The sequence below is a fragment of the Oncorhynchus keta genome, chromosome 25, assembly GCF_023373465.1.
Source record: "Oncorhynchus keta strain PuntledgeMale-10-30-2019 chromosome 25, Oket_V2, whole genome shotgun sequence".
NCBI classification, from domain to species: domain Eukaryota; kingdom Metazoa; phylum Chordata; class Actinopteri; order Salmoniformes; family Salmonidae; genus Oncorhynchus; species Oncorhynchus keta.
Window position 1 is genome coordinate 46,492,131 of NC_068445.1, and position 14,821 is coordinate 46,506,951.

The 14,821-nt window shown below is 47.0% G+C and overlaps 1 protein-coding gene and 1 long non-coding RNA gene across 15 annotated transcripts in view; one reads left to right on the forward strand and one right to left on the reverse strand.

Annotated features, from left to right (window-relative positions):
• Nucleotides 1-14,821, reverse strand: part of LOC118377325 (protein mono-ADP-ribosyltransferase PARP8-like) — a 115,375-nt gene that overhangs the window by 93,579 nt on the left and 6,975 nt on the right. The window contains exon 3 of the mRNA XM_052479735.1: nt 741-778. Within this exon, the coding sequence (XP_052335695.1) occupies nt 741-778 (38 nt within the window). The remainder of the gene's footprint in view (nt 1-740; nt 779-14,821) is intronic.
• On the forward strand, nt 4,624-7,031 carry LOC127911850 (uncharacterized). Of its 14 annotated transcripts, none has more exons than XR_008079633.1 (3): nt 4,624-4,743; nt 5,236-5,727; nt 5,960-7,031. It is a non-coding gene; the product is annotated as an uncharacterized LOC127911850 (long non-coding RNA). The 14 variants fall into 14 exon arrangements; XR_008079638.1 differs by lacking the exon at nt 4,624-4,743 and having other exon boundaries at nt 4,758-5,727; nt 5,960-6,738; nt 6,862-7,031; XR_008079640.1 differs by lacking the exon at nt 4,624-4,743 and having other exon boundaries at nt 4,758-5,727; nt 5,960-6,656; nt 6,698-7,031.

The following is a 14,821-nucleotide window of genomic DNA, read 5'->3' on the forward strand; positions in this document are numbered from 1 at the left end:
TATTTTCTACATTGTAGAATATCAAGACATCAAAACACATCCGGAATCATGTAGTAACCAACAAAGTGTTCAACAAATAGCCACGCTTAGCCTTGATGACATCTTTCCCTACTCTTGACATTCTCTCAACCAGCTTCCTGGAATGCATTTAATTGAATAGGTGTGCCTTGTTAAAAGTACATTTGTGGAATTTCTTTCCTTCTTAATGCGTTTGAGCCAATCAGTTGTGTTGTGACAAGGTCGGGTTGTTACACAGAAGACAGCCCTATTTGGTAAAAGAACAAGTCCATATTACGGTAAGAACAGCTCAAATAAGTAAAGAGAAACGACAGTCCAGAATTACTTTAAGACATGAAGTCAGTCATGTATAGCTCCACATTGGTCTGGTACTCCCTGTATATAGCTCCACATTGATCTGGTACTTCCTGTATAGAGCTCCACTGCATCATTGGGAAGATAACATCTGACAAATACATTCTGACTATATTCCCTTTGTAGTGAACTACATTTGACCAGAATCCTAGGAGCACTATATAGGGATTAGGGTGCCAGAGTCCTAGATGCACTATATAGGGAATAGGGTGCCAGAGTCCTAGATGGTGAGCTAGGTACATCTCTGTGAATATGACAAGACTTCTCACACTGTGCACTTATTTGTTTCTATGGTAGTATAATGGACGACAGCCATGCAGAGACACACAGCGAGCTCATGTCGAGACAGTGAAGACGCAGTCTCTTACCTGGGTAGTCATCAGAGACGTGCACAGAGTACGACACCCTGAGGGAGAAGAGAGGAAACATTACCACATAATATCACCGTTATCATCCATCAAATTCCTTTACAAAAGCCCCCTTTCACGTCAACAGTTGTCAGAGTGACAGAACGAGGCAGGTGTGAACAGTAGCTATCAAGAGTTACAGTAAACGGGAAAAGAAATACCCAGAAACCAGTTGGGCTTATAAACCAGTACATTACTGTATTGTCTCTCCTGTGATCTGAGTGTGTAGGCTTCAATAAGATCCTAAATGAACCTGACGCAATAGTTCCTGGTTGACTTAACACTGGAGCCGGTGAAACTGGAAGCCTGAGCGGCTCTGTATGGCTCAATGGATCATCAGGCGCATTGGCAGGCAGCCCCCCTTTGGCCCATTTCCTCACTCCCACCCCAGCCTCATACTCCACGACCCAGCGATGTCTGGCTGACGGTGACATACTGCAGTACCGGATGCCAGACAGCGATGGCTGGCTGATGGTCACAGTGCAGTACATTAATCTCTTAGCTACTTCATGTTGCTAACATATTCATTCTTCGCTTATTTCGCATTGATTTAGAAGATTCTGTTGCACAAACAACATGCAGATTAAGGCCTACACCATCACTGGTATCAGGCTGTATAGCTAGCTATGCTTGCTCTGACTCAGTACATTGATTAACTAGCTAGCTATGCTTGCTCTGACTCAGAACATTGATTAACTAGCTAGCTATGCTTGCTCTGACTCAGTACATTGATTAACTAGCTAGCTACGCTTGCTCTGACTCAGTACATTGATTAACTAGCTAGCTACGCTTGCTCTGACTCAGTACATTGATTAACTAGCTAGCTACGCTTGCTCTGACTCAGTGCATTGATTAACTAGCTAGTTACGCTTGCTCTGACTCAGAACATTGATTAACTAGCGAGCTAGCAGCTAACTAAACTCAGCAAAAAAAGAAACGTCCCTTTTTCAGGACCCTGTCTTTCAAAGATAATTTATAAAAATCCAAATAACTACACAGATCTTCAGTGTAAAGGGTTTATACACTGTTTCCCATGCTTGTTCAATGAACCATAAACAATTAATGAACTGTGGAACGGTCGTTAAGACACTAACAGCTTACAGACGGAAGGCAATTAAGGTCACAGTTATAAAATGTAGGACACTAAAGAGGCCTTTCTACTGACTCTGAAAAACACCAAAAGAAAGATGCCCAGGGTCCTTGCTCATCTGCGTGAACGTGCCTTAGGCATGCTGCAAGGAGGCATGAGGACTGCGGATGTGGCCTGGGCAATAGATTGTAATGTTCGTACTGTGAGATGCGTAATACAGCTGAATCATCCTCGCAGTGTAACAGCACCTGCACAGGATCAGTACATCCGAACATCACACCTGCGGGACAGGTACAGGATACCCCTACACACAATACCCCATAGTGACAAAGCAAAAACAGGATTTTATAAATGTTTGCTAATTTATTCAAAATAAATAAGTATTTACATAAGTAACAACTGCCCGAGTTACACCAGGAAGCACAATCCCTTCATCAGTGCTCAGACTGTCCCCAATAGGCTGAGAGAGGCTGGACTGAGTGCTTGTAGGCCTGTTGTAAGGCAGGTCCTCCCCAGACATCACAATCCCTCCATCAGTGCTCAGACTGTCCGCAATAGGCTGAGAGAGGCTGGACTGAGGGCTTGTAGGCCTGTTGTAAGGCAGGTCCTCACCAGACATCACAATCCCTTCATCAGTGCTCAGACTAGAGGTCGACCGGCATGGCCGATTAATTAGGGCCGATTTCAAGTTTCATCATAATCTATAATCTGTATTTTTTGGATGCCGATTATAGCCGATTACCATTGCAATCCACGAGGAAACTGTGCGGCAGGCTGACCACCTGTTATGAGAGTGCAGCAAGGAGCCAAGGTAAGTTGCTAGCTAGCATTAAACGTATCTTATTAAAAACAAACACAAGGGGCGCTGTTTTCAAACACCACTGAGGCTCTGTAATCCGAAGGTTAGCAATGCTAAACAAGTACATGTAAAATCCTATAGAGAATGATAACTAACAGCTAACGAACGCATTGTGAACATTTTATCGTCTCTGACCCAAACTATACAAAATGTCACTCAGTTTGCTGCACGTACAAAGCAAATAATGAGACAACGAGGCTCTTTGATCCAGGAGGGGATTCTCTGCTGTTACCCAGAGAAGATTAATAAAATGGAAGAAGCTAACCACTAAAATGCATCTTGTTATGCTCATTACACATTAGCAAACCAAATGCACCACTGCAGAGCATTTACCACATTTCAAACAGTGAACTAAATAGTTATAAAAAAAAAAAAGGTCTCTAGCTATTTAGTTGTGAATTCCTATAATGTAACTGATGCGAACCACAGCAAGTGATGGAACGGCTCACGCCTTTTGATCTTAGTATTTTGTGTTTTCTTTTATTATTTGTTCAGGCCAGGGTGTGACATGGGGTTATTGTATTGTCGTATTGGGGTTTTTGTAGGCATTGGGATTGTGGTTGATTAGGGGTGTGTCTAGTATAGGCTGGGCTGCCTGAGGTGGTTCTCAATCAGAGTCAGGTGATTCTCGTTGTCTCTGATTGGGAACCGTATTTAGGTAGCCTGGGTTTCACTTTGTATTTCGTGGGTGATTGTTCCTGTCTCTGTGTAGTTTCACCTGATAGGCTGTAATTAGGTTTCACGTTCTGTTTGTTGTTTTGTATTTGTATAGTTATTTCATGTATCGCGATTGTTTCATTAAAGACATGAGTAACCACCACGCTGCATTTCGGTCCGACTCCCTTTCGACAAACGAAGAACGCCGTTACAGAACGGCTCACATCGTTATGCGCTTGTAAACAAAACACCACAGGACTGAGGACAGGTGAAATGAAGAACAACCTTTATCTCCTTAAAAGGTATTGCACAGGTGTGACCTCGGGTATTTACTTAAAAAGTAGCTACAAATATGAAAATGGTCTCAACGGTATTGAAAAACCATCCCATGGCTCTTGCACAAAGCTCTGACCTCAATTCCATAGAAAAATTGTGGGCAGAACTGAAAAAGTGTGTGCGAGCAAGGAGGCCTTCAAACCTGACTCAGTTACACCAGCTCTGTCAGGAGGAATGAGCCAAAATTCACCCAACTTATTGTGGGAAGCTTGAGGAAGGCTACCCAAAACGCTTGACCCAAGATAAACTATTTAAAGGCAATACTACAAAATACTAATTGAGTGTATGTAAACTTCTGACCCACTTGGAATGTGATGAAAGAAATAAAAGCTGAAATAAAATCCCTCTACTATTATTCTGACATTTCACATTCTTAAAATAAAGTGATGATCCTAACTGACCTAAGACGGGTACTTTTTACCAGGATTAAATGTCAGAAATTGTGAAAAACTGAGTTTATATGTATTTGGCTAAGGTGTATGTAAAGTTCTGACTTCAACTGTATATACGGCGTAGTTTAGAGAGAGGATCAAACTCCCAGGGGAGGACACGGTGCATGGTGGTTTGGCATGGTTGCCACCACAACACTTCCTGTGGTTTAAGCCAGATTGACTGATTCTCTACCAGTGAAATAGGCTTGAACACCTGCTCCTTAGGACAGGGGTTCTCGGGAGTTAAAATGTACTGAATCCTATTTTTACGCATTTCATTTCAACATTCAGGATTTATTCATTCACAAAGCTCAAAGTGGGAGTGTTATTTTTCAATTAACCCAACAATGGACTGGGTAAGAAAGCACAGCCTAGGACAGGGCTAGGTTCAGTCCAACCCTCTTCCTGGAGATCTACTGTCTTGTAGGTTCAGTCCAACCCTCTTCCTGGAGATCTACTGTCCTGTAAGTTCAGTCCAACCCTCTTCCTGGAGATCTACTGTCCTGTAGGTTCAGTCCAACCCTGTTCCTGGAGATCTACTGTCCTGTAGGTTCAGTCCAACCCTGTTCCTGGAGATCTACTGTCCTGTAGGTTCAGTCCAACCCTGTTCCTGGAGATCTACTGTCCTGTAGGTTCAGTCCAACCCTGTTCCTGGAGATCTACTGTCCTGTAGGTTCAGTCCAACCCTGTTCCTGGAGATCTACTGTCCTGTAGGTTCAGTCCAACCCTGTTCCTGGAGATCTACTGTCCTGTAGGTTCAGTCCAACCCTGTTCCTGGAGATCTACCGTCCTGTAGGTTCAGTCCAACCCTCTTCCTGGAGATCTACTGTCCTGTAGGTTCAGTCCAACCCTCTTCCTGGAGATCTACTGTCCTGTAGGTTCAGTCCAACCCTGTTCCTGGAGATCTACTGTCCTGTAGGTTCAGTCCAACCCTGTTCCTGGAGATCTACTGTCCTGTAGGTTCAGTCCAACCCTGTTCCTGGAGATCTACTGTCCTGTAGGTTCAGTCCAACCCTGTTCCTGGAGATCTACTGTCCTGTAGGTTCAGTCCAACCCTGTTTCTGGAGATCTACTGTCCTGTAGGTTCAGTCCAACCCTCTTCCTGGAGATCTACTGTCCTGTAGGTTCAGTCCAACCCTGTTCCTGGAGATCTACTGTCCTGTAGGTTCAGTCCAACCCTGTTCCTGGAGATCTACTGTCCTGTAGGTTCAGTCCAACCCTCTTCCTGGAGATCTACTGTCCTGTAGGTTCAGTCCAACCCTGTTCCTGGAGATCTACTGTCCTGTAGGTTCAGTCCAACCCTGTTCCTGGAGATCTACTGTCCTGTAGGTTCAGTCCAACCCTGTTCCTGGAGATCTACTGTCCTGTAGGTTCAGTCCAACCCTGTTTCTGGAGATCTACTGTCCTGTAGGTTCAGTCCAACCCTGTTCCTGGAGATCTACTGTCCTGTAGGTTCAGTCCAACCCTGTTTCTGGAGATCTACTGTCCTGTAGGTTCAGTCCAACCCTCTTCCTGGAGATCTACTGTCCTGTAGGTTCAGTCCAACCCTCTTCCTGGAGATCTACTGTCCTGTAGGTTCAGTCCAACCCTGTTCCTGGAGATCTATAATAATAATAATAATATATGCCATTTAGCTGACGCTTTTATCCAAAGCGACTTACAGTCATGTGTGCATACATTCTATGTATGGGTGGTCCCGGGAATCAAACCCACTACCCTGGCGTTACAAGCGCCATGCTCTACCAACTGAGCCACAGAAGGACCAGGTTCAGTCCAACCCTCTTCCTGGGGATCTACTGTCCTGTAGGTTCAGTCCAACCCTGTTCCTGGAGATCTACTGTCCTGTAGGTTCAGTCCAACCCTGTTCCTGGAGATCTACTGTCCTGTAGGTTCAGTCCAACCCTGTTCCTGGAGATCTACTGTCCTGTAGGTTCAGTCCAACCCTGTTCCTGGAGATCTACTGTCCTGTAGGTTCAGTCCAACCCTGTTCCTGGAGATCTACTGTCCTGTAGGTTCAGTCCAACCCTGTTTCTGGAGATCTACTGTCCTGTAGGTTCAGTCCAACCCTGTTCCTGGAGATCTACTGTCCTGTAGGTTCAGTCCAACCCTGTTCCTGGAGATCTACTGTCCTGTAGGTTCAGTCCAACCCTGTTTCTGGAGATCTACTGTCCTGTAGGTTCAGTCCAACCCTCTTCCTGGAGATCTACTGTCCTGTAGGTTCAGTCCAACCCTCTTCCTGGAGATCTACTGTCCTGTAGGTTCAGTCCAACCCTGTTCCTGGAGATCTACTGTCCTGTAGGTTCAGTCCAACCCTGTTCCTGGAGATCTACTGTCCTGTAGGTTCAGTCCAACCCTCTTCCTGGAGATCTACTGTCCTGTAGGTTCAGTCCAACCCTGTTCCTGGAGATCTACTGTCCTGTAGGTTCAGTCCAACCCTGTTCCTGGAGATCTACTGTCCTGTAGGTTCAGTCCAACCCTCTTCCTGGAGATCTACTGTCCTGTAGGTTCAGTCCAACCCTGTTCCTGGAGATCTACTGTCCTGTAGGTTCAGTCCAACCCTGTTCCTGGAGATCTACTGTCCTGTAGGTTCAGTCCAACCCTGTTTCTGGAGATCTACTGTCCTGTAGGTTCAGTCCAACCCTGTTCCTGGAGATCTACTGTCCTGTAGGTTCAGTCCAACCCTGTTTCTGGAGATCTACTGTCCTGTAGGTTCAGTCCAACCCTCTTCCTGGAGATCTACTGTCCTGTAGGTTCAGTCCAACCCTCTTCCTGGAGATCTACTGTCCTGTAGGTTCAGTCCAACCCTCTTCCTGGAGATCTACTGTCCTGTAGGTTCAGTCCAACCCTCTTCCTGGAGATCTACTGTCCTGCAGGTTCAGTCCAACCCTCTTCCTGGAGATCTACTGTCCTGTAGGTTTTCAGTCCAACCCTAATTTACTGTATCTGATTCAGCTAGTTAAGGTCTTGTTGAGCAGATAATTAGTAGAATCAGGTGTGTTAAATTAGGGTTGGACTGAAAACCCACAGGACAGTAGATCTCCAGGAAGAGGGTTGGACTGAAAACGCACAGTAGATCTCCAGGAAGAGGGTTGGACTGAAAACCCACAGGACAGTAGATCTCCAGGAAGAGGGTTGGACTGAAAACCCACAGGACAGTAGATCTCCAGGAAGAGGGTTGGACTGAAAATGCTATTGATGCACGCTTCCAGGAGAAGAGGTTCTGCTGTAGATAAATGTAGGATCTGATTTAGTCTTGTCACCCAGAACAACCTGCTGTTCCTGTTCCACATTACTGCTTTCTGCAGTTTGTTGTCCCAGCAGGGGAGAGAGTAGGGGGAGAAAGGAGTCTTAAAAATCAGTTGTCTGACCACAACAGACAGAGCTCCCTTGCCTCCCTCACATTCGCAGGGCCAGAGCACTGTTGAAGTCTGGGCCGTTTGTTGTCTACCTGGTGGGAGGCTAAAGCCAGCAGAGACCATCTGAAGGGCATTTTAAAAACACTAGATCTGGCTAGGGACCCAGTGGGACCTTGTTAAGCGTTGAAGTGACAAGACCCGTTGATTGCTTCTAATCAAAAGCTCAGGAAGTTTGGAGTGACAGAATTTGACTTGATGAAAATGACCACTCAGTCAGCAGCTGATGATGACATACGTTCCTCAGACATCGGCGTAGTGTAGACGATAGACAGATGCTAGCGTAGTCCCTCTCTCTGTGTGTGTGAAAAATTACATATTTACCTGATTTGTTTAAGCATATAATTGTTAAATATTAATATTAACAATAGTAAGACATTTCTATTCTACCAATGCTGTTGTTTTGATTAAGCATGGTTCCCTTTTCAATGTTCACTCCCTGCCGCTGGTCTGGGCTTTATGGTCAAGGCCATGGGATAGAGATAAACTTGAGGAACAGGATAGACCTGTAATGTCCCAATCCATCTTTGCTTTTGAGTAACTTGGTCCCACGGCATAAAGACGAAGAGCCTCTCAGAGTGACCACAGTTCTTAAAGTCCATCCTGTTCTTTTTGCCATCTTCCACGGGCACAGCTGTGTAGTGATATGAAGTGAACACACAGACTGAGCTTGAGCGTCATTGACAAGTCAATCAGCAGAAAGGAGTAACGTTATAGTTTGTTTGTACACTATGACCTCACACACCCCATACACAGAGCCACAAGAGGAAAACAAGGTAGCTGATGATGCCCAGATCTGCTGGGGAGGGGTGGAACCACCCATGAATAAGCTGTTTTCAGGGGTTTCTATATGAACACCTTGAGTTTCAGTATTATTCGGGCTTGCAAAGATCTCTGGTCGTTGACCAGCTCCATTATTACAATAATGAATCGATATTATAAAGGTTGACTGTTTGAAGAAATTGAAAGTCTCTTCTCCCTTACTTGATTAGAAATTCCACGACACAATACATATTTCCTAAAGCCTTCTTTTGTGGGCCTAGTTTTACAGTGGAAAATCATGGTTTACTACAGGCCACATCAGGCCTGCAAGTCACATTACTCTGGATGGCAAAGTGATGTGTAATTCCTATTGGAAACCAGCCTGAGGAAACCCAAAATGTGGATATATATATTTTTTTTTTATTCACAACGACTGCCAGGGTTGGGAAGACTATGATATGAGATCAGCCCTATAACCCCTCTCAGCCCTATAACCCCTCCCAGCCCTATAACCCCTCCCAGCCCTATAACCCCTCCCAGCCCTATAACACAGCCCTATAACCCCTCAGCCCTATAACCCCTCCCAGCCCTATAACGCAGCCCTATAACCCCTCAGCCCTATAACCCCTCCCAGCCCTATAACACAGCCCTATAACCCCTCCCCTAGCCCTATAACCCCTCCCAGCCCTATAACCCCCAGCCCTATAACCCCTCCCAGCCCTATAACCCCTCCCAGCCCTATAACCCAGCCCTATAACCCAGCCCTATAACCCTCCCAGCCCTATAACCCAGCCCTCCCCCAGCCCTATAACCCCTCCCAGCCCTATAACCCTCCAAGCCCTATAACCCTCCCAGCCCTATAACCCTCCCAGCCCTATAACCCCTCCAAACACAGCCCTATAACCCCTCCCAGCCCTAGCAACCCTCCCAGCCCTATAACCCCTCCCAGCCCTATAACCCCCTATAACCCAGCCCTATAACCCAGCCCAGCCCTATAACCCAGCCCTATAACCCTCCCAGCCCTATAACCCCTCCCAGCCCTATAACCCAGCCCTATAACCCCTCCCAGCCCTATAACCCAGCCCTATAACCCAGCCCTATAACCCCTCCCAGCCCTATAACCCCTCCCAGCCCTATAACCCAGCCCTATAACCCCTCCCAGCCCTATAACCCAGCCCTCCCAGCCCTATAACCCCTCCCAGCCCTATAACCCTCCCAGCCCTATAACCCAGCCCTATAACCCAGCCCTATAACCCCTCACAGCCCTATAACCCCTCCCAGCCCTATAACCCCTCCCAGCCCTATAACCCAGCCCAGCCCTATAACCCCCCGAGAACCCAGCCCTATAACCCCTCACCCTATAACCCCTCCCAGCCCTATAACCCAGCCCAGCCCTATAACCCCTCCCAGCCCTATAACCCAGCCCGAGAACCCAGCCCAGCACTAGAACCCAGCCCTATAACCCAGCCCTATAACCCCTCCCAGCCCTATAACCCAGCCCTATAACCCAGCCCAGCCCTATAACCCAGCCCAGCCCTATAACCCAGCCCAGCCCTATAACCCAGCCCTATAACCCAGCCCAGCCCGTGAAACATAAACAAAAAAAACATTTCAGTTACGGTTGCAATAAGTCCAAGTAACCCCTGAAATAGTTTAGAAAAATGGATGTCATTTATATAGGAGTAAAATAAGATTAAAATTATAACCCTTTCAATATAGACAGATGCTAGAACTCCTCCCAGGGCATAACCACTCCCAGATATGATGGGTCTTTTATTAGTGTCTAGCAGAGAGTCAACCCCTAAGCTCTTTAAATCCAGTTTCAACTGTTCAGAGCTGCCCTTCATAATGTCATTAGAACCCCATGGACTAGCCCTATAATCAATGTCCATGTCCTGAACCCCTAGTCCATTCAGAGCAGCTTAACAAGCCCTATAACCCAGCTCTGGGATATAGCCCATTGTTTTTTTCCCCTAGGAACCCCTCAGCCCTTAACCCACCCTATAAGCTCCCAAGATCACCCCTCCCAGCCCTATAACCCTCCCAGGAAACTCCACCCACCCTCCCACGCTATAACAGGACGGTGCCTCCCAGATGGAGAAGCCCCTCCCACGCTATAACCCTCCAGCCCGGTAACCCCTCCCAGATGGATAAGCCCTCCCAGCCCTATAACCCACGCCCTTCACAGGACGGTGCCCCGCCAGATGGAGAAGCCCCACCCCACGCTTCACAGGACTATGCCCCTCCCAGATGGAGAAGCCCCACTCCCACGCCCTATCACAGGACGGTGCCTCCCAGATGGAGAAGCCCCCCACCCCTATAACGCCTCCCAGGACCCCTGCCAGCCCTATAGATGGAGCCCTATAACCCCTCCCAGCCCTTAACAGGACGGTAACCCAACAGATGGAAAGCCCTATCCCACCCTTCACAGGACGGTAACCCAGCCCTCCGACAGATGGAAAGCCCTATCCCACGCTCCACAGGACGGTAACCCCAAACAGATGGAGCCCTAAACCCCATAACTCCCACGCTTAACAGGACCCAGCCTCCCAGATGGAGAAGCCCCACCCTCCCACGCTATAACAGCCCTATAACCCAGCCAGATGGAGAACCCCACTCCCAGCCCTATAACAGGACGGTAACCTCCCAGCCCTCCCAGATGGAGAAGCCCCACTAACCCAGCCCTTAACAGGACGGTGCCCTATAACCCTCCCAGATGGAGAAGCCCCCACCCTACGCCCTCACAGGACCTATGCCTCCAGCCCTATAACAGATGGAGAAGCCCCACTCCCACGCTTCACAGGAAGAAGCAAAAACCCACGCTCCACAGGACGGTGCCTCCAAGTAACAGATGGAGAAAAATGCCCCATTTATACGCTTCAATAAGGACGGTGTTTCAATATAGACAGATGGAGAAGGGCCAGGGCCACTATGACGGGTCTTTTATTAGTGTCTAGCAGGTGCCTCCAGTTTCAGATGGAGAAGCCCTTCATAATGTCATTAGAACCCACATGGACTACGATATAATCAATGTCCATGTCCTGATGGAGAAGCCCCATTCAGGAGCAGCTTAGTAATGTCATTTACCTCCAGCTCTGGGATGGAGGAAGCCCCACGGTCCCACACTTCTTACAGGACGGTGCCCAAGATCACGGCAGATGGAGAAGCCCCACTCCCACGCTTCACAGGACGGTGCCTCCGACAGATGGAGAAGCCCCACTCCCACGCTCCACAGGACGGTGCCTCCGTCAGATGGAGAAGCCCCACTCCCACGCTTCACAGGACGGTGCCTCCGACAGATGGAGAAGCCCCACTCCCACGCTTCACAGGACGGTGCCTCCGACAGATGGAGAAGCCCCACTCCCACGCTTCACAGGACGGTGCCTCCGACAGATGGAGAAGCCCCACTCCCATGCTCCACAGGATACGGTTGCCTACTACTACTACGATTTCGAAATAGTCATCGGCATTGCTGTCACAAAACACAGGCACCCCTAGTGACTAAGGTTCCTCAAATGTATTTAAAAAACATTTATTGCTCTGATCCAGTGGAAACGTCACAAAATACCTGATTACTTCTTATCCCTTTGCACAAATAGTCCACAGCTGTGTCTGTCCCGAGCTCACTGGGGTTCCACACGGGGCGGCAGGGTAGCCTAGTGGTTAGAGTGTAGAGGCGGTAGGGTGGCCTAGTGGTTAGAGTGTAGAGGAGGCAGGATGGCCTAGTGGTTAGAGTGTAGAGGAGGCAGGGTAGCCTAGTGGTTAGAGTGTAGAGGCGGTAGGGTAGCCTAGTGGATAGAGTGTAGAGGCGGCAGGGTAGCCTAGTGGTTAGAGTGTAGAGGAGGCAGGTGGCCTAGTGGTTAGAGTGTAGAGGAGGCAGGGTGGCCTAGTGGTTAGAGTGTAGAGGGGGCAGGGGTGGCCTAGTGGTTAGAGTGTAGAGGCGGCAGGGTGGCCTAGTGGTTAGAGTGTAGAGGAGGCAGGGTTAGAGTGGCCTAGTGGTTAGAGTGTAGAGGGGCAGGGTGGCCTAGTGGTTAGAGTGTAGAGGGGGCAGGGTGGCCTAGTGGTTAATTAATGTGTAGAGGCGGCAGGGTGGCCTAGTGGTTAGAGTGTAGAGGCGGCAGGGTGGCCTAGTCAGGTTCTCTTGATCTCTGGCTCCCTCTTTAATTATTTAATCAAACTGTGTGCTTAAAAACAGACACGTTCAGTACATATAGTTGATTTTTTTATTAAAACACATCGGGTGTGTCTATATATGGGGAAAAAATACACATTTTTAAAAAAGACGACGACGGCCTCGGGACAAGCCCTTTAAAGAAACGTTTTTTCAGAGTAGACTTCAGATGTTTCTCACAAGTGTCTGAATGTTACAGTAGACAGGAAACATGTGACTTCCATGTTCTACCACAATGACACAGAGTACACACACACACACACGGAGAAACGACAGGAAGCAGAGTCTTGGTTGAGAAAACACAGAATAAAAAGGCCTCATTGCTTTCGATGCACTTTGGAAAAACTGTCTGCTTCAGAGTGACAGATGTCTGTCAATCCGCCCTTACAGGTCTTTCTTTTGAAATAAAGTACTGCCAGACGAACGACAAGACAACAAGCATCGTGGGTTTTATTTTAAACAGCTGACGGTTCCTGACAGTCACCACCCTTCATAGAATCTGTGGCCATGTGAGAAATACAACCCTATTTCTTAGACATTGTACTACCCAGGTAGTGTACTATCAGAAACCATGTGTCTAATACCATTCCACTGACTCCACTCATGCACGTCTCCATCACAACCCCACTTTTGCGCAGCTGATGCTGGCTATTTAATTGGGAATTAACGGGAAAGCGCCCTACTGGAAGGAGAAGTACTGAGACGGTTCAGAAAAATTCAGGGCCGTCACAGTCTGTCTCCCTCCCTCACTCTCAGGTGAGTGAGGGCTGGTAGGGGACAGAGCAGGTGAGTGAGGGCTGGTAGGGGACAGAGCAGGTGAGTGAGGGCTGGTAGGGGACAGAGCAGGTGAGTGAGGGCTGGTAGGGGATGTGAAGAGGGGACAGAGCAGGGGGCCAGAATCAGCCCGTCTGGGGGGGGTCCAGAACCAGCCCGTCTGTGGTAAACCACAGTGCTGAGTGGTGGACTGAGTCTGAAGGTTTTAAAAACAGAGACTGCAGAATGCATGGAGATTAGATCACCATAATCAACTACTGGGAGAAGAGTTGAACAATCTTCCTTCTACTTTCCAAAGAGAGGCAGGAATTATTTCTACAAAAAAAGAAACCAAACTTTATTCTCAGCATTTCAATGTGCGTTTTAAAAAGAGAGAGCTTATCGGCAATCAAAAATAACCAAGTCATTATAACATTTTTTTTTAAAAAGGGGAATTTGCAAAATTTGGAATCCATTTAAAATGTGCAAAATATACAGGTACTCAGGGTCAGTATTACGAAACGCAGAGAACGACACAACTGTGGTTCTATTAACATGTAGCACAAGTTTCAGATCAGGAAGACATTTTTTAAATGACTACAGAGTCAACCCTACCCAAGTCCAGGATATAATAATGTCTAGAGTCAACTCTACCCAAGTCCAGGATATAATAATGACTACAGAGTCAACCCTACCCAAGTCCAGGATATAATAATGACTACAGAGTCAACCCTACCCAAGTCCAGGATATAATAACGACTACAGAGTCAACTCTACCCAAGTCCAGGATATAATAACAACTACAGAGTCAACTCTACCCAAGTCCAGGATATAATAACGACTACAGAGTCAACTCTACCCAAGTCCAGGATATAATAACAACTACAGAGTCAACTCTACCCAAGTCCAGGATATAATAACAACTACAGAGTCAACTCTACCCAAGTCCAGGATATAATAATGTCTAGAGTCAACTCTACCCAAGTCCAGGATATAATAACAACTACAGAGTCAACTCTACCCAAGTCCAGGATATAATAATGACTGAGTCAACCCTACCCAAGTCCAGGATATAATAATGTCTAGAGTCAACTCTGAAGTCCAGGATATAATAACAACTACAGAGTCAACTCTACCCAAGTCCAGGATATAATAACAACTACAGAGTCAACTCTACCCAAGTCCAGGATATAATAACAACTACAGAGTCAACTCTACCCAAGTCCAGGATATAATAATGTCTAGAGTCAACCCTACCCAAGTCCAGGATATAATAATGTCTAGAGTCAACCCTACCCAAGTCCAGGATATAATAACAACTACAGAGTCAACTCTACCCAAGTCCAGGATATAATAATGTCTAGAGTCAACTCTACCCAAGTCCAGGATATAATAACAACTACAGAGTCAACTCTACCCAAGTCCAGGATATAATAACAACTACAGAGTCAACTCTACCCAAGTCCAGGATATAATAACAACTACAGAGTCAACTGAAGTCCAGGATATAATAACAACTACAGAGTCAACTCTACCCAAGTCCAGGATATAATAACAACTACAGAGTCAA